Raw genomic sequence first — 22,779 nt, 5'->3', positions numbered from 1 at the left:
ACTAAATGTTGTCTCTAGAACATAAAACTACTGGAAAAGTAAAATTACCTTTTAAGTCAAGATCCTCCAAATATATATAGTCCAGTGCTTAATTTTATTATCTGATAAAATGCATTTTGTTTATACATGCAAATGAAATTAAACTATAAACTTATTTATATTCTAAAATATCCACCACTATTATTTTTAAAGGATAGATATAGGTAGATGAAAATAATGATTAATTAAATTACATTACAATGTCCAAAAAAGAAATACTACAAAATAAAATTTACAACAAATAATGATCTAAGAAATATATTTATAGGACGTGTATGAGATTGGTGAAAAACATGAGGGCAAAGAAAATTATTTTTAGTTTTCATTCTACTAACTTGTAAGAACATTCTTCCTTTTAGCTTGTTTTATTGAACATTTGTTAACAAATCTGTAAATTTGATGGATCATAAATATATTTATATATTTGAAAGACAAAGTTTTTAAAAAAGTATAGAATACTGATTTTAATACATAATGATATTACCTGCTTAGTGGAAAGCTCCATTGCTGAAATAGTAGTTGGCTCCTAAAGAAGAAAAAAAAAAAGTGAACCAGTTATAAAAGTTATTAATTAATTAACATAAAACACCAACATAAGTTTTCAGAGAGGTAACTTCAGCGCCTGCAAGAATCAATATAATTGGGAAATAAGACACATGAAAGAAATTGCATAGATGAGTGTTAAATGTGTGGATCAGACAATAAGAGTGTATTAATGTCTTCCAGCCAAAGACCATTCAGAACACACCTGTAGTTGGTCAAGTTGCATTTATTGCTCATTGCAATAAGGGACACCAAGGGACTGCTCAGTGTGTGTTGGAAAAGACATGATAGAGGCTTGTTAGGTGATTTGAGACAGGGTTCAAGGAAGTGGGGCTTTGCTTTACATTGGATGCTATCAAAAAGCAGAGGTAATTCCATGATTAGGTATCTTCATAAATCTTAGAAGGAAGGAAAAACAGAGTGACAATAAAGCAGTGGTTGGTAAAAAGTAACAATTGCTCACATGGGCAGGATAGCTGGCATTTGGTCTTTTTTTACGGTTTGGACAATGTTTATGTTCTTGCCTGTGTTCAGACATAATTACAGAAAGGTCTTGGTTTCCTCTTGATTCACCATGGTTTCAGAGTAATGTTGTCTGATGTTGCTGTTTTGTGAAAATTTATGTGTTCCACTGAGAACATTATGGCCTGGCAGAGAATGCCAGGCCAGCTCCTGATAAAAATAATGACAAGCTGATAGTATCAGGCCAGTTTCCAGGTGTCAAGGACTCTGCAAACTCAGTTGGGATGAAAACGCTCGCTTAAGTGTTTCAGTTGTACAGAAGCCTATCATGAACACACATAATTTGCATAAATAAACACTGTTAATTGACAAACTTAGACAACCAAAAGGCTATTCACCTGAATACATTAGATTATATCCTTCGATTCACTTTCATTGAACTGTGTTCCATCATATCTTTCAACAATGACAAAACAACACTAAGACGGAGATTGTTTGGGGATTTCAGATTTGGCTAATGAGAAAGAGGGTTAGCTAGGAAGAATGATCTTAAAAGCCATCATTATGTAGGTGACTGAGGCTGAGCCCTAAAGAAAGCGTAGAGTTAGACACTGGAGCCAAACAGTATGGATTCAAATAGTAACTCAAACCTGACCAGAAGTGTGATATTAAGTGAGGTACATAACCTCATTGTAATTCAGTTTTCTCATCTGAAAAATGAGTATGATGGTGCCTTCCTCATAGGATGGTTGAGAAGATTAAATGAGTTAATGTAAAGCACTTTACAGATGTGCTTGGCGCATAGTGTTTATTAAAATATTTCCAGTCTTATTCTCTCTCTCTCTTTCTCTCTCTGTCTCTCTCTGTCTCTCTCTGTCTCTCTCTCTCTCTCTCTCTCTCTCTCTCTCTCTCTCTCTTTCACACACACACACACACACACACTCCCATATCCTTTTCTTGCTTTAGTTTTTCTTTTTAGTGCTGATTACTAATTTGGGATAAATATGCATATGTGTACGAAGTTCTGACAATTAAGTTAGCAAACTTTTTGCAATGATGTTGCTAACCTTTTCTGATATCAGAGGGATTATTTATTATGAATTTGTAACAACTGGACAAACAGTTAACAAGGTTTACTATTTGGAAGTGCTGAAAAGGCTGCATTAAAAAGTTAGATGACCTGAACTTTTCACCAATAATTCATGGTTCTTGCATCATGACAAAGCACTAGCTCACGCGGTATTGTCTGTGAGAGAGTTTTTAGCCAGTAAACAAATAACTGTATAGGAACACCCTCCTTACTCACCTGATCTGACCCCCAATGACTTCTTTCTTGACCAGAAGATAAAGGAAATATTGAAAAGAAGACATTTTAATAACATTCAGGACATCAAGGGTAATACGACGACAGCTCTGATGGACATTGCAGAAAAAGAGTTCCAAAATTGCTTTGAATGATGGGCTAGGCACTGGTGTTGGTGCATAGCTTCCCAAGATGAGTACTTTGAAGGTGACCATAATGATATTCAGCAATGAAGTATGTAGAACTTTTTCTAGGATGAGTTCATGAACTTAATTGTCAGAACTTATATACATATGATATATATACCATGCATGTTATATATGTAATATATATAGCATTTATCTTGTGTCTTATACATCTCCCTGACCCCATATCTCAAAGCAGAATCTGAGGTAAGCTCTTATATGCAAGCAGGGAGCAGGAGTGAGGGACAATAATTGAGAGGAGGTGTCATGGATGTGACACATCAAAGGATGTGTCATGGAAATCACTACTGTGAGAAAATATAAAGATAGTGCACAATGATTGTCAGTACTGTCCACTGAGGTTTGTACCAACAAACGTATTTATTTATTCCATTACTCAGCGGATGCACACAGAGGTGTTAAATCTCCCACACTCCCAGGTATGACTCTTATTTTCCCTTATTTGCTGTCAGAGAAGTCCTAGGGCAGAAAGCGTAAAACACACAGAGAGGTAGAGGTGAGGCTGATAGGATGTGAGGGCTGGGGGGGTCAGCAGAAGCATCTCATATCTTCTTAATTGTTTGTCTCTCCTCACTAATCTCAACCCCACATACACACATTTAGGACAAGGATTTTTGTTTCACTCACTGACATATCTCTAGCACCTGAGATTGTTCCTGGAATTATAAGTTTTCAATAAATATTTGTTGAATGAATGAATGAAAGAATGAATGAATGAATGAACAAGTGAATTAATGAATTGATTGTCTACCAATTTTCTCCTTTCTCTCCAATCTTTTTGACTTTCCCAGTGTACTCTGTTCCTTTTACTGAATTTGTATATGAGATAAAAGCAGCCATCACTAAACAAAGTTCTCAATTTTTCAAATTTAGCTGGAATTTCTTCAAAAATAATCTAAGTGTTCTATACTCAACTTCTTTACTTGTTCATATCCCATTCAATGTCATTTATCCCTCAGCCCACTGAGCATAGTCCTTACTTTAGAGAGGTTGCCCATGATTCTCAGTCGCAGAAATCATCAAAGAACTGTATTGCTGAATAGACACTTTCAGTCTATATTATTATTACTGGACTTTGTTTAATATGGCACTATTGACCACTCATTTATTCTTGACTGCTTCCTGTATTAAATTTCCTTATGCCTTTGACTTCTTTATTGACTATTTATTCTTAGCCTTTTTCAGAGTCTTCTCAACCGCCAGCCATTGCTCACGTTTGCCTTCAGCATGGAGGCACAACAATGGACACAAGACAGCACTTGCCGAATCCTTTCCACTCTCCTTTAGATGCTACCTTATTTTTCTGGAGAGCTCATCCACTGTTGTGGTTTCAATCACCCCCTCAGTGCTATAGAATCACAAATTACCACTTCAAACCCCAACATCTGAGCTGAGCATAGGATTGTGTTAACAAATTTAAGACAACCTGCCTGAGATACAATGAAACAAATGATTTAATATATAAATTAATTTAATGGGATAATTTAGAGATTTCCTATAGTTTCCCATTTTCATAGTTTAAATTAATGATATTAAAAATAATTTTTCTATAATAATTATCAATCATAAATACAACTATGATGAGAGAAATATCTACCAATTTTTTTTTGCAGAGATATGATCTTTAGAATTTTGTAACATCAAATCACAAAAATCAAAGGGACAATCATCACTGATTTTCATCTTAAAAGACAGAGCAGACTTCTGTATTTAAGTTTATGCAATATTGGAATCAATGTATCCAAACAGAATTTAGAAGAGTTAGGAACATTTTCCACAGCAACTTCCTCCATTCCAACAGTTTCACATGAGAAATGATTATGTGATTATACAAGCAGTGAACTTCATACAGACTTTCACGAAATACATTTTATAGTAAAGGTACAAGGAAGTGCCTCTCAGGGAATTCATAGGTAGTATAATTGAAATAAAAGTTAGCTATGTCTAAGTTCTTTTAAAACTTTAAGTGAAACTATATAAAAGTGAAGCTGACTAATATTGATACATTTCATGTTCACTGAATTAAATACCTACAAAGTAGATGGAAATGAATTAATTCATGCCTAAATTGTATAATGAAACAAACTCCTATCCACTCCAAACTCCATTGTATCACATTATGAATTCAACATTCTTAAATTAGGATTCTGGAATCCCTCAATTAAAAGAAACTTATTTGCGACAACATGGATGGATCATGAAATTATCATGCTAAGTGAAATAAGTCAGACAGAAAAAAAATTGAGAACCATATGATTTCACTCATATGTGGGATATTAAATAAAAGCAACAAAGGAACAAGACAAAGAAACAAAAACTCATACACTCATACCATAGTTTAGTGGTTACCAGAGGGTAAGGGGGTAGGGGGATGGTAGATGAGGGTAAACAGGATCAAATATATGGTGATAGAAAGAGAATTGACTCTGGGTGGTGAAAACACAATGCAATATATAGATGATCTATTACAGAATTGTACACTTGAAACCTATGTAACTTTACTAACAATTATCACCCCAATAAACTTTAATAATAATAAAAAAAAAAATGTTTATTTTTTAGACCAGAACATTAATAACAGTTTGGAATAGGATATACTATATGCTGCCTGTGGTTGAATTTTAATAGATAATATATTAAGATGACATCCATTTAAATAAGCTATGTTTTTCGGAGAAAGAGCTGGTGGTAAATATGACTTCCATTTAAAGCAGATGTAGCTTGATAAGCATTTTTTCATGAAACTCGTTTCAACTGCAAATTTAATTGGTGTTTGAGTGAAATGAAAAACTTAGCATCTTTTCAAGATTTTCTATGACTCCAATTTACTATATATTTTTTCAGATATTTTAATCTAGTCCTTATTAAACTTTTGCACTCGCAGAGCTTTTCCACCTGCTGATCCCAGGAGAAGCTGACATAGCTTCCAGGATGCTAAGCACATGGACACTCCTTTAGAATGACTTAATAGTCTAGGTTTTGGAAAGCATCAATTATGTTTTACATTTGAATGAAAATTAAACTCATTTATTTGCTCAGCTGTTCATGGAATATTGCATAAATTGGGTTTAAAATGAATGTGTTATTGATGTAACTGCCTTGCAATCTTTTGCAGTCAATAGGACTACAAATAAAACCGACTGCACTACATGTGCTGCAACTAGATGTAATAGTCTACTGTCTCAAAAATAAAACCCTCTTTGAACTGGAAAAAAAATTCCACAGTGAGTAAAGTGAAAATCAACATATGTCTGGCTTTTATACCTTTTGAATATTTTAAAACAAGGTATAGGTATGGAATTTTCAAGCATTTTAAAAGAGACTTTCCTTTGTATAACTGGTTAAGAATAGCTACCATTTCCTAGTAATTTTAATTAAAACAAAACTTTAAAAATTTATAAAATGAGTAAGTTGAGGATCAATTGACTGTAACCAACTTGTTCATTATCACATAGTGAATATGATTCAAATACAGATTTATCATTACAATAATAATTGGAATTAGGTTTGTGTCTTAGTACTTTAACACCATTTTGAATATATAATGGCAAGTAAAAGTCATTTATAGAGTCCTATAGCACTGCCAATTTTATTTCATTTCTTATTACCTATTAAAATTTTACTCTAAAGTGGAAATTTTTATTACGGAGGAATATTTTTGTTTCTATACTCTGATCGGGATTTGATTTCACCCAGAATAAAAGTATGTGGATGTAATTGAAACCACTGGAATGTCCTGTGATTATCCTGGGTGTTTTCTTAAAACCAACCTCAAGATGGCAATGAACGTAGTACTGGCATTAATTCAGCATTTTATATGAGATTTGGTTATTCAGTCTAGCAAGGGAACATAATGAACATGGTCTCCTGGAGATGATATTATGGTAAACGTAACTGGTTGGTTGACATTAAATGTCTTTCTTTTTAAAATCCAAAAGTATCAGATACTACCAGGACCCTATATTTGTTCCTTGTCTATTTTCCTTGTCAAACTACAGTAATGCTCAGGTTAATCCTTTTTAATTTTATGTTAAATGAAATGACTTGCAATGCTCAAATAGAAATACAGCAACTGTAACATTTCTCTGCTTGTTGCACTGTATATAGCAATTGCTTTAATGTGTTTTTTTCTCCCACTGCAAAATTAAACAAAGTTTGACAGTGAAATATTCCAATTGCTAGACCACAATATATGTATGAACTTTGCCTGATAGAATAGAATGTTGAAAGTAAATATTTCTCTAAACTCTGCCCAAATATGTTTTGTCTACTTGTACGTCAAAGAAATCGTAATGACAATAATGCATAGCAAAGAATATGGGAGCAAACTAGAACATTTATCTATTGAATGAGATGTGTTCTAAGTTGCTAACAGTATTTTTACAAAATCATAAATTCATAAACAATTATTTTGATGGCAGCACAATATTACTAATTTATACTTAATTGTTAGAGACTGATAAAGAGTCTTTCTCATGATATTTTAAAAATGATACAATGCCATTCAATAGTTATCATAGGTGTAATTCAGGTGTAATTCAGTATTTTTCTCAAAACTGCAATATACTAATAAAATCTAATAGATATAAAATACTTCTTGCAAGATTGTTGGCTTGCAACTTCTAAAGATTTTGTTAAGTCACTTAAAATCAGTGTAAATTAGCATATTCTAAAACTAAAATTTTTATTAATGTACTAAAGAACATAGTTAAGATGTGAAATGCAAATTTAAAAGCCCAGAGATATGGGTAATGAAAATTCATTAGAATATAGTTTTACTGTAAAATTATGCATGTTCTGATTTATAAAATCCCAGAAAATAATTAAATAATAAAAATTACCTTATTTTTAAAATGGCATGACATGACTTGATGCAATTCTACAAGATAAAACTTAATTGTACTTCTAGATAATCAATTAAGTCCTTGGAATTATGAGACAGAACATGTAAGCGTCTGTAAGCTGCATAAGTCAAGGATGAGGTTTATTATGTTTATCAAAACTTAGCATTTTGCCAGAACCATGGTAGGAAGAACATATTTGTTTACATTTGAATTAATAAATAAAAATATTTAAATAATATACAACTGAAAGGAAATATACAAATGAACCATGACAAATCCCTAAGTAAGAGATTTTGGAAATACTTAAGAAATTCTTAAGTTAGCATAATATTTTAGTGTCTTCTGTAACTTCATTTGCAACAGCGGTGGCAGTATAAATTTCCAAATATACAGAATTGGTAAATTTTTTTTCTACTGGACAGTAATATGGGATATAATCAGCAGTACAACTTGTTGCTGTTCCCAGTTTATTGTCCTCATACTCTAGCACCTCACATTATGCATGGTTTCCCTTGAAGACCTTAAACTCTTTAGTTTCATATATTTCATTTTTTCATCAATACTGATTTATTCATTCATTTAATAAATGTTGGAGGAAAACATATTTTAGGTTCTGGGAGGCACAACAATGGACACAAGACAGCAATTTATTTATCTACCCTTTAGTGCCCATAATTTGTTTGCTAAATCTAGGTGGACTACTCTATATTGCTAACACAGTCCATTTGGATAATTGTATTTTTGAATTTATAGGCTCAAGTATCAATGTGTAAATACTGAAATAGAACTTAGTGAACCACAGGGGTAGTTATCACTCTATAGCAGGCATAAATAAAGGTCAAAGTACCTGATTTTAAAAATCATGATATAATTATAACAATTTTATTATTTTGAAGACTTACAGCAAGAAGTAGTTGAAAAGACTACTGGAAATGTGGCTTATTTTCAGTGTAGCTAAACTAGAAAAAAATTACATTAACGGTACAGTTTTTATCACAGTCCCTAGCACTATCGTGGATGCTTTAATTCTCCTAGCCTCCTTCTGAAATAGGCTTATTTTCATTGTTTTACTGATGGGCATGCTCAAAGGGACCGTATAAGTGTTCCTAAGTGAAGTACCATGTAGATATATGACTGAAGATCCTAAACTCTTTCCATTAGAACATCGTTTAGTGTTATTACAGGATGTCTATGTCATGATTTACCAGTTATTTGTTTCAGTGCTAATCGCAATTTTAGTTGAATGAATATACATTGGGAGCTTGGCATATTATACTTCATTTTCTCTTCTAAATAGTACTTAATAGTGAGCAAGAGCCCTACTGAGTTAATAAGATGGTCTGGAAATATGGGGCTAAGAAAAGCCTTAGGGAGACTTTGCTTACAATTAAAATATTTAATCAACTGAAAAATTTAATCCAGCTGCTTCATTTTATAGATAAAGTATCTGACACACTGGAACTAAGTGAGATCATTTTAAGTTGTGAGACTAGATCCAATGTTTTCTCATTTTGTCCATAAAATTCTTCAAATTCCAGTTTCTTTATTTTACAGTCTCATATGTTTGCTCTAGTGCTTTATCAAAAACTGAAGTAACACCTTTTATAGGCATATACTTCCCTGTCATATCTCATAAATGATTCTTATCAAGGTGTGCTTCAATTCAACTCTTTCTATTAAATTAACTTTCCAAAAGGAACAACAGACATGTGGTGTGTTTATATTACTTGAGTTCTTCTCTCTCTATCAACCTATCCTGCTGCCTCTACCCCAAATCCTATATAAATTTACCTGGGCCATCCATGATTCAGTACAAAGGGACATATATCTGAACATTTCTCAAATGTGTAGACTCAGAATCCATAACAAATTTGCCACCAGTGATATAAAAACCTCAAGCCTCCTTTTCTAACAAATGATTTCTTTAAGAAAATATAAAACGATTCATGAATAAGCTACAAAATGGTTGAAATGTCTTCATTCCCCTGTCATTCTGAATGTATATTCATTTCCCTTAGTACATTCATGGAAGTTACCTATCATCCCACTTATGCTGAAAATTGTGAAAGAGAAAGTTTTGACTAGTGGGGGAGTACATGGAATTTGTTCATTGAGGTAACTTACATAAATAATATAAAGTGTAAATCATATATTTTATCACTGAAGAAACAAAATATGAGCCAAGATTATATTTCTTTACATTTTTAGATTTAACTAGCACTGAACATTTCAAGGTTTATTTTGACTAGTGTCTGGCTTTCTAATTGACAAGCTAATTAGAAGAGTATGCTAGACTACTTGTCCGTACCAAGTTTAGTGTGCAGCTGTCCTGGGGGAAAGACATACAAGTGAGCTTGTTGACACTTGAAATTAAGCAGCACTCACCCGAAAAACTGTCATTTCTTCCAGCAGAACTTCTTCTAAATCGTGCCAAGTCTCCTTAGGAATTGAAACTACTTTAAGAACTGTTCCAACATCTTTGAAAGAAAGTAGAGAAGAGCACAACTTAAACAGATCTGAACAGACTTTAGTGTTAATGAAAGGAATCAGTATTTGACCAGAAAGAACATTTTGACCTCAGTCGTTCTTTTAATGTGTATCTTTGTTACAGCATTAGTAATTTATTCAAATGCATTTCATGCAACTACATAAACTATAAACAGAGACGTGGAATAAAAATAGTTGACTTTTTAGAAATACACAAAGCTTTGAAGATGAGTTTATCCTGAACTTACATAATTGAAAAATATGTAATAATCACTATATTGGATTGATTATTTTTATTATTTTTAATCTCAATTGTCGGATGTTTTAGGAAAAAGAAAGCTAATACTTTGACATGACAGGTTTTTCCACTTTTGTTATGAAATCAGGGACTATGATGGAGATTTAATGCAGATGCAAAATGCAAGGAATGTTGTCAAGCAACAGAACAAAGAACAGGTAGCTAGAGCTTCAGAGCCTGGCTATTCATCCTTTTGTCGCCTGAAAGTCTTTAGTACTTGGAGGCCCCTAACTGCAGCTCAATGACCATTAAGTAATGAATGACAATAACCTGATTTCTCAAAATAAACACCTTGGATTACTTATTACAGTTTTTTTTTCCAATTGGTTAATCAGTTTTAGTTAACATATTGGTTAATCAATTTTAAAGTACTAAAGAAATTTAAAATTAAGAAGCATAAATCATAAAAACTGAACACGTTCTGTAAATTTCAAGCATTGTTTATTATAATCTTCACTGATAAAACAGATTGTTTTAATAAGAGTTGTCACTTTTACTCTAAGTTGGGTTAAGAAGATATTAATTTTCCAGTATTTACAGGCATGTTCCTATTCCTTAATAGATTGAAGAATAGACCCTTATTAAATTAAAAAACCAAAACCAAAAAAAAAAAAAAAAAAAACACAAAAAACTGATTCTTCAACATTCCAATTCTTCTACAGCTAATGAATTATTTTCAGCTTCAATTGGTTCATTTTAATCACGTTTATCAGGCTCATTATTTGAGCAGAAAATCTTGTTAGTAAAGAATAAGTTACACCAGAAAAATAATGCAACGTATTCATACCATGGATAACCATTTTCAGGGGCTCGATATACGTTATGTGAGATCAAAAAGATTGCTACTGTAACCCTAAAAAAGTTAAAAAACAAAACAAAACAAAAACAAAACAAAACAAAATGGACACTTTTAAGAGGATCCTTCTACGTTGACAGGACATTAGACTACTCATAACACCAAAGATTGAAGGTAAATTAGGTTAATTGACTCTGTGCCTCTGATGGATCTCCAGTATCCAAACATAACTTTATCTGTGCTCCAGATCCAGTTTTACTGAGTAGTATTTCAAACAATTTCACACAAATTGAATCAGATTACTCAACTAGGATCAATACACTATGATGTACTACTTAGTTAAAAGATAAAATTACTGTAATCAATTTACTTTGCTGACAGATGACCCTGGTCTGTGCTGACCGATAGCCATGCACATCATCAGATATTCAACATGCTCATGAAACTGGCTCCTTTAAGGGCCACTTGTGTCAAGAGGAATTAAAAACTCATGATTGGGTTTCTTTGGTCAAACAGTCAGAAGCAAGCTTTTGTTGCACTGACAATGAGTGAGGGACTTCTCAACATGCTTAGGCCAGAGGTGAAGAAACAGGCAAGTGTGACATTAGTGAACAAACGTAACTATTCTGTAGAGATATCTATTATAATTTGACATTAAATAAACTAATATTTATTGAAGAGAAATCCTGTCATCTTATCCTTTCTAAAGACACTTATAACTAGAAGTTGATATTTGTAATTCATTGACTTTTATCAAACTGAGTCTCACTGGGATTCTTTTATTTGATAGAAAAACTTTCTCACTCACAAAAAGAGACTGTAATGCATTGCTCAGAACCTCACATTATTACACCTGATAACATATTTCACAATTTTGTTATAAAACTTTAAGTCTTTAAAGCACTTAGTGCACAGTTGCCATTCCTCTGTAATTAATGCAATTTTTTTCTGTTTCTCACCAAGGGAAAATAAATGTTATTATACAAGGTTTCAGTGGAGCACTCACTCTGTTTCCCATTGATTTATGTCAGTTAACAATGCTAATGGAGTCTAGGAATTTATTACCTTGGAATCTGACCCTAAGTAGCAAGTTTCAAATTTGTAACTGGTACTTTCAAAATAATATTATTAAAGAGAGTAGGGGAAAAATAAAATAATATGTCAAAATAGCAATGGAATTCTTTCTGAAAATATACCTGCAAAAAGTTTGTTTCCAGTCTTAGAATTAATAAAATAATTTCTATAGAAATGGATCTTAAATGTATGTGGTGATTCCTTAGGTTCTTTTTTTTTAATTTTCTGATGAAGTATGTTGTGTGTGTGTGTGTGTGTGTGTGTGTGTTTTCTCATTGTATGTCAAAATACTGAACAAATTTTGTTGCCAACATTTATTTGCTAGGAGATTTGCACTCTATGGTAATTTTAAAGTTAAGATAATTTTGCATAAATTTACTCAGAAACCTTTATTGACTACCTTAGGAATTGTAGGTATGGTTTGAGCAATACATTTTTTCTAAAAAGCCACTGTCCAGAAAAGAGTTATGATTCAATTATAGACATCAATTGTTCACCTAATCATTAGCTTTACCTGATTACATTTATCAACTCTTGATTGAAAAGGAAATTTAATTTAATATATGTCAACCTGCTTAAAAAGATAACACGTTATAATGGTAGAATGTTCAGGATTTTTGGTCATTTATTAGAGGTTAACTATACCTTGAAGTGACTATAAAAACCTTCCTTCAGTTCTTAGTATACGTAATCAGTTAAACTCAATGGTTTGGAAGAAAATTTAGAGCTGAAGTGAAAATATTTACCTGTTCCGATAAACATGACATCATACTGGCCATCCTCTGCGTCTACTCGGTCCACTACAATCTGTGTAAACTGATAATTTACATCTGTTTTGATCATTATTGGGCGGTTATTTATAGGGAACACTGGATTATACATGGCTGGATGACTTCTTGCAAATGTTATAACGTCATCGGGAAGGTCTTTTGTAGAGTCAAATCCACCAAATGTTTTGCTGGGACACTATTAAGATAAAGGGAAGAATATATTTTGGTTAAAATATAATGAATAGGATTATAAATTATGCAACAATGTGTGACCTAAATGGTCTAGGGATCTAAACCTGTGATTCTTTTTTTTAAAGTTAAGTAACTGATAAATTAAAAAAAAATAATGTTACTTAAATTAGTAGATGTAATATGTACTATGTATTTCCTAAACATATCTTAAATCTCACTGCGGTTTAGCTATGTCATCATCTCTTACTGAAAATTGCAAATATATCTAACAGAGTCAGTATATGGGAGGATCTGATGCCTCTGTTACTAGCAACATCATATATTTTATATCATGAGTGAATTGTTTGAAATGATTAATGGAATATGTTAAAACCATATGTGGTTAATCATTAGAGAAACTCAATGATTTTCTTGGACATATTTGATTTGTATCCTACTGGCAGATGCTAAAAAACAAATGCTCTTTTCATACTAACAGCCCATATAAGCTATACTTTATTACTTTGTTTCTGACAAAACCCTGAAAAAGAAACTTACCGAAACTAGTATATATCATTAATAATTAAAGTAATTTTAGGGATAAGGAGAGGTGTTACTCAAAGTGCTTAGCAACCTGTACGGAATAGAAACTGACCAATCAGAATGGATTACAGAAAACAGATGACCCATAGAGAGCCAGAAAGGGCGTGCTGTCAAGGTATCTTCTTTGGGTATAAATCCTCCACATAAGGCAATAAGACAAAAACGAGAAAATTCAGATTTCACTGTCTCTTTTAATTCCATTTAATTATTTGGTACAAGCATTCAGAATATAATATCTCCAGTCTCTTCCGTTTTGTCTTACACTTACGTGGTTTCTGCCACTTAATGTAACAGCTTTGGCACTAAAAGGAATATAGAGAGGTTCTTACAGGAGGCTTTAAAGGATAAATCAATTGTCTGCAATTACCTTGATATAGATTATTAATAATTCATGAGAGATAAAATAAGTAAATCTGTTTTGAAATAGGAAGATTATTGATCTATTTATGAATATATGCATTATATGTGTATATATTATATATACACACACGCTAATACTACAAAAGATTTAAAGAATTACTTTTTGTTTAACTAAATTATAAAATTGCTTATTTAATGTTGTAGGAATATAAAAAAACTATATAAATTCCTAGAAGAAGCAATAAAACATATTTTGGGGCATTTAAAATTATTTTTTGCTTTTTTATTGCCATTTAAATATAGCTTGCAAAAATTTAGATATGTGTAATTAAAAGCTAAAGTAAGGAATTAATTTATTTTTCATTTTATCCTATAATTTGTCTCATTCTCTTGCTTTATTGGCCTTTTGTTTTTATACTTAGTACTACTTAGCTGTAAGTTTTTCTTTAAAAATAAAGAAAGTGCCATTCTACTGACACATTGTTTGAAGGTCACTTAATATATTTTTTCCAGTAGTGTTGAAATGACATATCCTCAACTGCCACCTTTTGGGATTAATGAACTCATCCAAGTAAATTTCATTTATTGCATTAGGTGTTAGGTCCTTCTGGCAGCTCTTCCCTAATTCCTAGATTAGGCAATACTTTCTGTTTTCTGTCTCTAGGACTTCATGCATATTGCTGACTTAATTTCCCATGGTATAAGAACTTCCTATGAATACTGGGCGAGAACACAGCCTCTAGAACCAAGCTGCCTGGACTGAATCCTGGCTCCTCTCCTTGCCGACGAGTTCTCATCTGTGAAGTAGGAACAATAACTGGGCTGTTGCATATTATATACCAGGGGGTACCAAAACAATGTATACATGGGATTTGTATTCATCTATTGTTATTGGTATATATTGAGTGTTACAATTTTAATACAGTTTTTTCCTTTCTTAAAATGTGCATATATTTTTTGCACTCTGTGTGTGTGTGTGTGTGTGTAAGTGTATCTACAGCATATACATATACACACATATATATACATACACATATATATGTGATATATATATATATATATATATATATATATATATATATATATATATATATGAAATCTCTTAGAACAGGGTCTGGTACATGATACTTTCTAATTACTATTATTAATTTCAAATGTATTTTACACATCTTCAGATAAAAAACTTTGCAATTCCAAATAGTAGCACAATATCTAGTACACTGAAGGAATTCCACCAAGTTTGTTGAAATGAAGCTAGAAAGAGTCAGTTTATATTTAGAATAGTGGCATTAATTAGCCATAGAGATACAAACAGACATAGGCATATAAAACAGTCCACCAACAAAATAAAAAAACATTACGAAATGGAGTATCTTGTGCTTTTTATAAAACCCATTGGACTTTGTATAATCAATAAATATTCCATCTTGTTCATTTATTCTTCTGAAAGCCTATTTAGGTATTTGTAAAATTTTCAATTTGCTCATAAAAATCTTTAGAAATACAGAGAAAAACAAGAATATTAAAAGAATATGCCTAATAAAATCATAGAAAACATAATTTACTTGAATTTAATGGAATATAAAACTTACATGAAAGTAATTGTTAGATTTCAAATACAAGTTTTTTCATTATATGAAATTATTTCCTTAAAGATTGTTAGGATTCAAAAAAATGTTACACTTAAGTGGATGGTTCTATTCAAATATTGTATTACATCAATATCATATTCGTAGCAACTTCACTCATTTTCTACTATATTGGAGTCTTTTCTTTTTTTCTTCCTTCTTTAAATTGCAGATTCAAAGCTGGTTTTATTTTGAATTCTGTCTTTTTTTTTCTTTTTTTTTTTTTGAGCCTGAGTGTGCCCCAGGATTGCTGGAGGGAAAAGGGAGAGGTTGGTGATACGTAGTAGATGGCATCTGGTGAAATATTATACCTGGGCCCTGCTCACTCTATGAGATTTTTCACATATCTTCTTTACCTACTTCAGGGCTGTGTCCCATTCCCACGGGAAGATGATATCAATTAAACAAAATGTTTTTCTCCTGTTTAATGTGCACTCCTTGAGCCTTCTCTATGATCAGAGAAAACATGTCCTGGTGTGCCCTAAAAGTTTCAACTCACCATGAAGGCCATTTTCGCTATATCCCATTTTGAAAAGAAAATAAATAAGGCTACCCATTCAATTTCTAGTTCTCAAAAATTACGGGTATTCATAACAGGCAAGCCCTGAACTTAAACACTGATGTTTATAAAGAACACGTGTTTAAATGTGGAATTCCATGGTGTCACAGAAAATACTTGCCTTGCTTTCATTTATAGTCTTGGGATCTTTGTTTTACATTATCTGTATTTAATATGTTTATAGTTGCCTTTTTTTTTTTTTTTTTAACCTTCAGCAGGATTTGTTCATTTTATATTTTAAACCCTTCAGCCACTTACCGTTCCTGGTCGTGGGTAGGGGACTCTTCCTTGGTAAGGCACCCACTGGTAGTTAGGACCGTCTCTATGAGCATATGGACCAAGGAACACCCTTCTCACGTCACTCATGCTGTACATACACACAGCGGACCCCTTGAAGATGTTACTAAACAAGAGAGAGAAAAGAAAAACAGAATTTCATCTTTATACAATGGCAAGAGAACTGTTGATACTAAGTTCTTTAATTTCAGATATCAATTATCGAAATTGAGCATAAATTCATAGCCATCTCAAATAGTGTTTGAGACTTTTTTTAGTCACATATATATTTTAACAATACACAAAAGAACCAATTATGATTCTCAACAATAGAAGGCATGGATGAAACTGTCTTTATTATGTATAGAAAATATACATTCATATCATACATAAACTAATAAAAACATATATATATGTGTACATATATATATACATATATATGTCTATCTATATATATATACATATATATATGATCTTTTAAAAAGCAATGTTTAATTTTGATATCAAATAGTCATACAAATATAAACTTTGGTAATATGTTAAGCCTCAAGAATGATTAACAAAATTAGAGAACTTTTCAACAAGCAAGAATGTTTAAGAACTCATTTTATAAGCTGAAACTGATGCATAAAATGAATAGTCAATGTCATGTGGTATGTTACATTATATTACTTTTAACTTCCGAAACACCATAAATAGTAGGTCAAGTAAATTGTGTGAAGGCATTTAAAATCATCTCCTCTCAACACAGAAAGTCATTTTAAGTTAGTAGCTATTACACCCTAGTCAGAGTGGGGTATTATAGCATTATCCTCAGCATTTGCTTGACAAAAATCAGGTAATTGAAGCGAACTGGAAGTTTGCCATGAACTGCCACAACTTTCCGTTTTATTTTGCTTTACATCTGCAGCTTGACAGATACATTTATACAGGGATATAAAACAGTAGTGTACATTTAAAATATAGAATGCTTATCTTTTAACCAATCTTTACGCATAGCAAATTACATATAAATCAGACCAAATGAAAGACATATATTCATAAGAGTTTATTATTAGAAACTGCAGTATATAGATAATGTCTAGTAGAGTGCAAGCTTCATGAAAGAAGGAACCATACCGGGCTCTTTTTTGTAACTTCAATTACATATTGCATGGTACTTGACACAGCATCAATCTAGTAAACAGCTATAGAATTTAATAACCATATTTTCATAATAGAATAGAAACTTAATACATATTTCATACATCATAGTTTGTAATGTTTCTATGTCCCTTTTCTATTGTTATATACTTTACTAATCTATTGATAAAATCAGTCATTATTCAGAGACTTGATTATGATTTACAGCTATAAAGACCACCTCACATACAGACATCCATCTCACTAAAGCAGGGAGGTGAAATTTACGTTACATTAAGCCAGTGATTTTCAAAGTATGTTCCTAGACCAACAACATAAAATGGGTATTACCTACAAATCTGTAAGAAATACAAATTCTTATGTCTGGCCTCAATTCTATTGAAACAGAAACTCTGGGAACTGGGCCTAGCAATCTGTATTTTAACATGCTCTCTAAGTGATTTGATGCATGCTCCAGTCTGAGAATCATTATACAGGCATCGAGGAAGCAGAATGATGGATTAAAGTTTGTGTAATTTGGACCTCTCACATTCTTCAATTCTCATTCTGTTTTTTTTTTTTTGTTTTTTTTTTATCAAAGAGGGAAAATATTTAGGTACAGGAAATGGTATATAATTTTAGTATATGGGTTTCTTAATTTTCACTTGTTATTTTAAAAATTATTAAATAAAAAAGTCCAATCAATTTGTAATGGTTTTAATATTTACAGAATCAATCAGTGTGGGATATGGCAGTTAATCTTTCTCTTTATGCTATTACAGACCCTTGCAGCACTTTACATGACTTTTGGTTATAAATAATTTTTATTTTAAACATTTTATCTGTATATGAATGCATATCCCTATTTTTGTGTCGGTAAATATATGTTTCCTTTAACAATTCCATAAAATATAAACTTTATACTGAGTGTAATAGGAGATAATTGCTGCTTGATTTTCAGCAAGAGCCTTGGGGGACATGGGAAATAGGGAAAGGAGAAGAGAGGCAAAAGGGAAAAGAGGGTGAGGAGAGGGAAAAGGAGGAGAGGAGGGGGAGGGAGAAAATGTGAATAAAGAAAAAGAGATGGAGAAGAAGAGGAGAAGAGATAGCAGAGGGGGAGGAAAAAGTTGTTTTTCACTCTTAATTTATATGACAATAAACTTACCAAAACTCAGGTTCCCTTTTTATAATATTCTACATTTCACTCAAAATTTTAATGTCAAAGTTATAAATAGGGCATGCCATATAACATTTTTCACTATTCTTTTTATAGTGATGATATTCTTTGCTAAAATTGATTAAAAAAAAGGGTATTTAGATCATAACATATCAGTCATCCAAGAATACACACCACCTCAGAAGTTAAGCCACCATTATTCTCTCAAAAATATGGGAAAGCACCTAAAGGACACGGAGTTTCTATGATAATAAGATAGTAAAAAGTTGTTTACCTGGAAGTTGTAAACACTCCATATACAATTGGATTTTTAGGATCTTTAGAATTCATTAGGAATACATCCTCTGTTTGAAAAGAAAATTGGGAAAAATTGCATTTTTTTATGATTATGGCAAAGTCTAAACAAATATTCTCTATAAAACATCATCAACTACTTACGCAATTCATCAAAATGAGTGTCAATGCCATTTGGACCTGGCACTGAGCAAATCAGACGAGCTTTGAGGAATGTTGTCCATTTATTCACCAGACTTCTATGCCCCCCAAAGTCATTCTGAAAGGAGAGAACGCAGTTTAAAGAACTGTGCGTGCAAATGGTAATTTCAAATATTTCCCTATCTTGAGATAGATACAAATCACAATTTCTCATATTTCAAAATGAGGAATTTTAAATGACTAGATAAAAGTATGTATGTTTTTTTTTTATGATATTGTTGATCAAGTCTATTCACTCCAACTTTATTCAAGGAATGATTTGCAATAAATTTCCACTAGCATTAAAAAGTCACTTTACTTTTAAAATTGTTACCTCTGTGCAATAAACAATTATTACTAATGCGTTTGTTTTGATTTGATTTAAATCTCTCTCCTACATATGCATCTTGAGATCTTACTAAACTAAGTAGGCTGATTCACAGTAGTGAACACAGTGGCACATAGTAGGCACTTAATAAGTATGTACTGAATGGAAGAATAAATGCATAGCTTATAACCCATGCTGAAAATACATCACAAACAATTCATGCAAGCTTTGAATATTTTATAAGTTTAAACTACTGAAGTAATGCTGATTTTACAAATATGTTGAAAAAATATTTGCATAAACCTTAATAAACTCATTCCAGTGACCCATTTTGAAAAAGCCCCTTCAAAAATATAATACTGATTTATATTTTGCTTATGTGATTTTATATACTGTAAAGATTTTTTTAACCCTTGTAAGTAGTACTTTTAAATATGATCTATATTTTCTTGCGAAAAGATTCTCATATATTTTCCATATTATTTATATGTTTCCAGATCATTAAAACTTATAATTTTCCAGCACCTCAATACACTAGAGATCAATAATTAGATCATGATTGGGGTATCAAGGAGGCTAATCCCCACCCCCCACAGCAGATTTTTTTTAAATTTCATAATATTTTCTTAAAAAGAAATAATTCCATTTTAAGATAATTATTGGATTCACTGTGATTTTTCTTGAGATGAAAGGTGCTTTAATATATAACAAAATTGGCTTTATTCATATTGCCTATATGCTGTACTATACAGAATAGATGAAAGAATATTATTGCCATCACATCTTCACACTGAAACTAATTCATAAATATTTTTTAAAAATTGAACAATTTTTATTCTATATAACATTATAATGCAATATTAGATCCAAGTTTGTGCTACACAGTAAATGAATTATTCAGATAAAGTTCAGATTTTCAACATTATGTGCGTGTTGTGTATATGTACATACGATGCTATAATAATCAATTTATAAAAACAAGTTGTAATGTTTTTCTTTTATATTAATATTTTAGTTATCCTAACAACAAATATTCATTCAAAACTTACATATTGTAGAAAATTGTGCTAGGTCTAATAATACAAAAAAAGGTATATTCTCCCAGGTGATATGATAAAAATATATATTTCTCTAGAATTACATACTAAGGTCATTTAATTAATTGTAGAGTAATGCCTCACAACCTCTACCTGAATGTTCGACTATGAAGAATTAATTATCCATAAGCAAGTATAATATGTTTTCAATCCATTTTTACTATTTAAATATTTATAGTTATCAGTCAAGCTGTTTAGCCAGCTTTTCATTCTTTCTGAAAATAGGTGAAAAAGAAAAAGAAATAAAACAGTGATTGGACAAAATCATCCTCAATTTTTTTTTCTTTACCTCACCTTGCATATTTGACCTATTCTAGCATGAGTGGCTTTTCCAGTGTGTTCTCCATCTATTGCATTTTCACGGAAGAAAAAATATACTTTGTCATCTTCAGGGTTGTCACTCTCTGGTATGAGGTGGGCACTAATGAACCTTGGATCTGAGAGACAAATTATAAGATGTATATTAATTCACAGTTTGACAAGTAATACCCTTCATTACAGTCCATTTTCACTTTCTCTTAACTCCTATTTCACATATTTTAAGAAATAATCTTTCCTTAGTTCACTTTTTTTAGTATACGTGAACCATTCTTTATACATTTTAAAGTATGTGACAGATCACCTTATAGCTCATAAAAACATTCATTAATTATTTTTTTCCAGAAAGTTAGGAGTAGGTGCAGCAATCCTCAGTGTGACCACATAATGAAAATGCATTACTGGATATTAAAATATTTTGCAAACTGTAAGTACTATAAAATATTATGTATTGCCATCACCATTAATATTCTTCCTTTCAAGCATAAAATAGTTTAAATCAAGATACCAATTAATCTATTCCAGTCTCCAGAAAAATCTGGGTGGGAGGAAAGAGATGAGATCCACATAAAACAAAACCAACAACAACAAAAAAACAAATCCTCTCATGTTGTTCCCCATCTCAGTAGATGGCAATGTCCTTTACCAGATACTGAAGCCAAAATCCCTGGAGCCACACTTGAGTTCCCTGTCTCTCATATCTCACAGTCTTTCTATAAACACATCCTGATTCCTCACCACGTCTTACCACATCCTTTGTGACCAGCCCCTCCCAGACCACCACTGCTTCATAGTCTCCTGGATTCAATCTTACCAACCTCGATCTATTCCACACAATTGCCAGGGTGAAGCTCTGATATGTCACTTTCCTGCCGAAACCCTTCTGTAGCTTTCCAAATCACTCACAATAACATTTAAATTCTTCCAATGACCAGAAGCCATTTATGATCTGGTCCCTGCTACTTTGCATGCCTTTTCTTCTACCTACACTTTCTTTCCTAACTTATTCCTGGACAGTCGTACCAAACCCCTTCTTGTTCACATACAAGTCAAGCATTCTCCATCCTGCCTCAGATCTTTCCTCCCTGTGTAACTCTCTGCTCTCATATATATAAAGTCTGGGTTCCTACTTTTATTCAGGTCTTTGTTCAAACATAACATTATCATAGAGATCTTTGTTGACTACCCTCTTTAAAAGCACTAAAATCTTTATTTCACGGCATTCTTTATTTATTTTCGTGCATTATTTTTCTTCCTAACATTATTGATCACCTGCTAATCTCTCTCTCTTTCTTTCCCTTTCTCTCTCTCTCTCTATATATATATCTGATCTTCATCTCCTATTGTTTTCTCCTTCCTCACCCCAATGGAATATTAGTTCGATGAGAACAAGAAGTTGGCATTTTCTATTTGATGCTATGATCCTAGAGTTTAAAACATAGTAAGCATTCAATGAATATTTGTGCAAGGAGGGAAGAAAAGAAAAATGGAAAAAAATGAGAATGCTTAGATTATGAATAAGGTATATCAGCAATGTTTAGAGCCCTACTTCAAAAAATAGTTATGTAAATACTTAGGTTGATATGATTGTGGCTCATAGAAACTGTATAAAAATATGTACTAGCTTTATGGCTTTAACATCTAACACACTAAAAAGGTGAGTTTATCTCACTGAAAGCACTTAGGACATTGCAGGTATTTAAATTCTTACAGTACCTACCTTTACTCCTATGGTGTATTGTGTTATCAAGTTAACAATGAAACACACACACACACACACACACACACACAAAGACACACACACACATCAGCACCACACTGTCAAGATCAGAAAAGAGTTCAGA

General features: G+C 32.0%; 1 protein-coding gene across 5 annotated transcripts in view; it reads right to left on the bottom strand.

The window, feature by feature from the left end:
* SEMA3A (semaphorin 3A) overlaps nucleotides 1-22,779 on the bottom strand; it is a 458,699-nt gene that overhangs the window by 25,103 nt on the left and 410,817 nt on the right. For all 5 annotated transcript variants that reach the window (XM_088797782.1, XM_074340665.2, XM_074340667.2 and 2 more), the window contains 7 exons: nucleotides 20,912-21,054; nucleotides 19,157-19,271; nucleotides 18,993-19,062; nucleotides 16,402-16,546; nucleotides 12,799-13,018; nucleotides 9,783-9,874; nucleotides 524-565 (listed from right to left, as the gene is read on the bottom strand). In XM_088797782.1, coding sequence (XP_088653908.1) covers nucleotides 524-565; nucleotides 9,783-9,874; nucleotides 12,799-13,018; nucleotides 16,402-16,546; nucleotides 18,993-19,062; nucleotides 19,157-19,271; nucleotides 20,912-21,054 — 827 coding nt within the window. The remainder of the gene's footprint in view (nucleotides 1-523; nucleotides 566-9,782; nucleotides 9,875-12,798; nucleotides 13,019-16,401; nucleotides 16,547-18,992; nucleotides 19,063-19,156; nucleotides 19,272-20,911; nucleotides 21,055-22,779) is intronic.

Source organism: Rhinolophus sinicus, chromosome 4 (genome assembly GCF_057876585.1).
Source record: "Rhinolophus sinicus isolate RSI-liver-muscle chromosome 4, RSI-T2T, whole genome shotgun sequence".
NCBI classification, from domain to species: Eukaryota; Metazoa; Chordata; class Mammalia; order Chiroptera; family Rhinolophidae; genus Rhinolophus; species Rhinolophus sinicus.
This window is presented reverse-complemented; position numbering and strand designations above follow the sequence as displayed.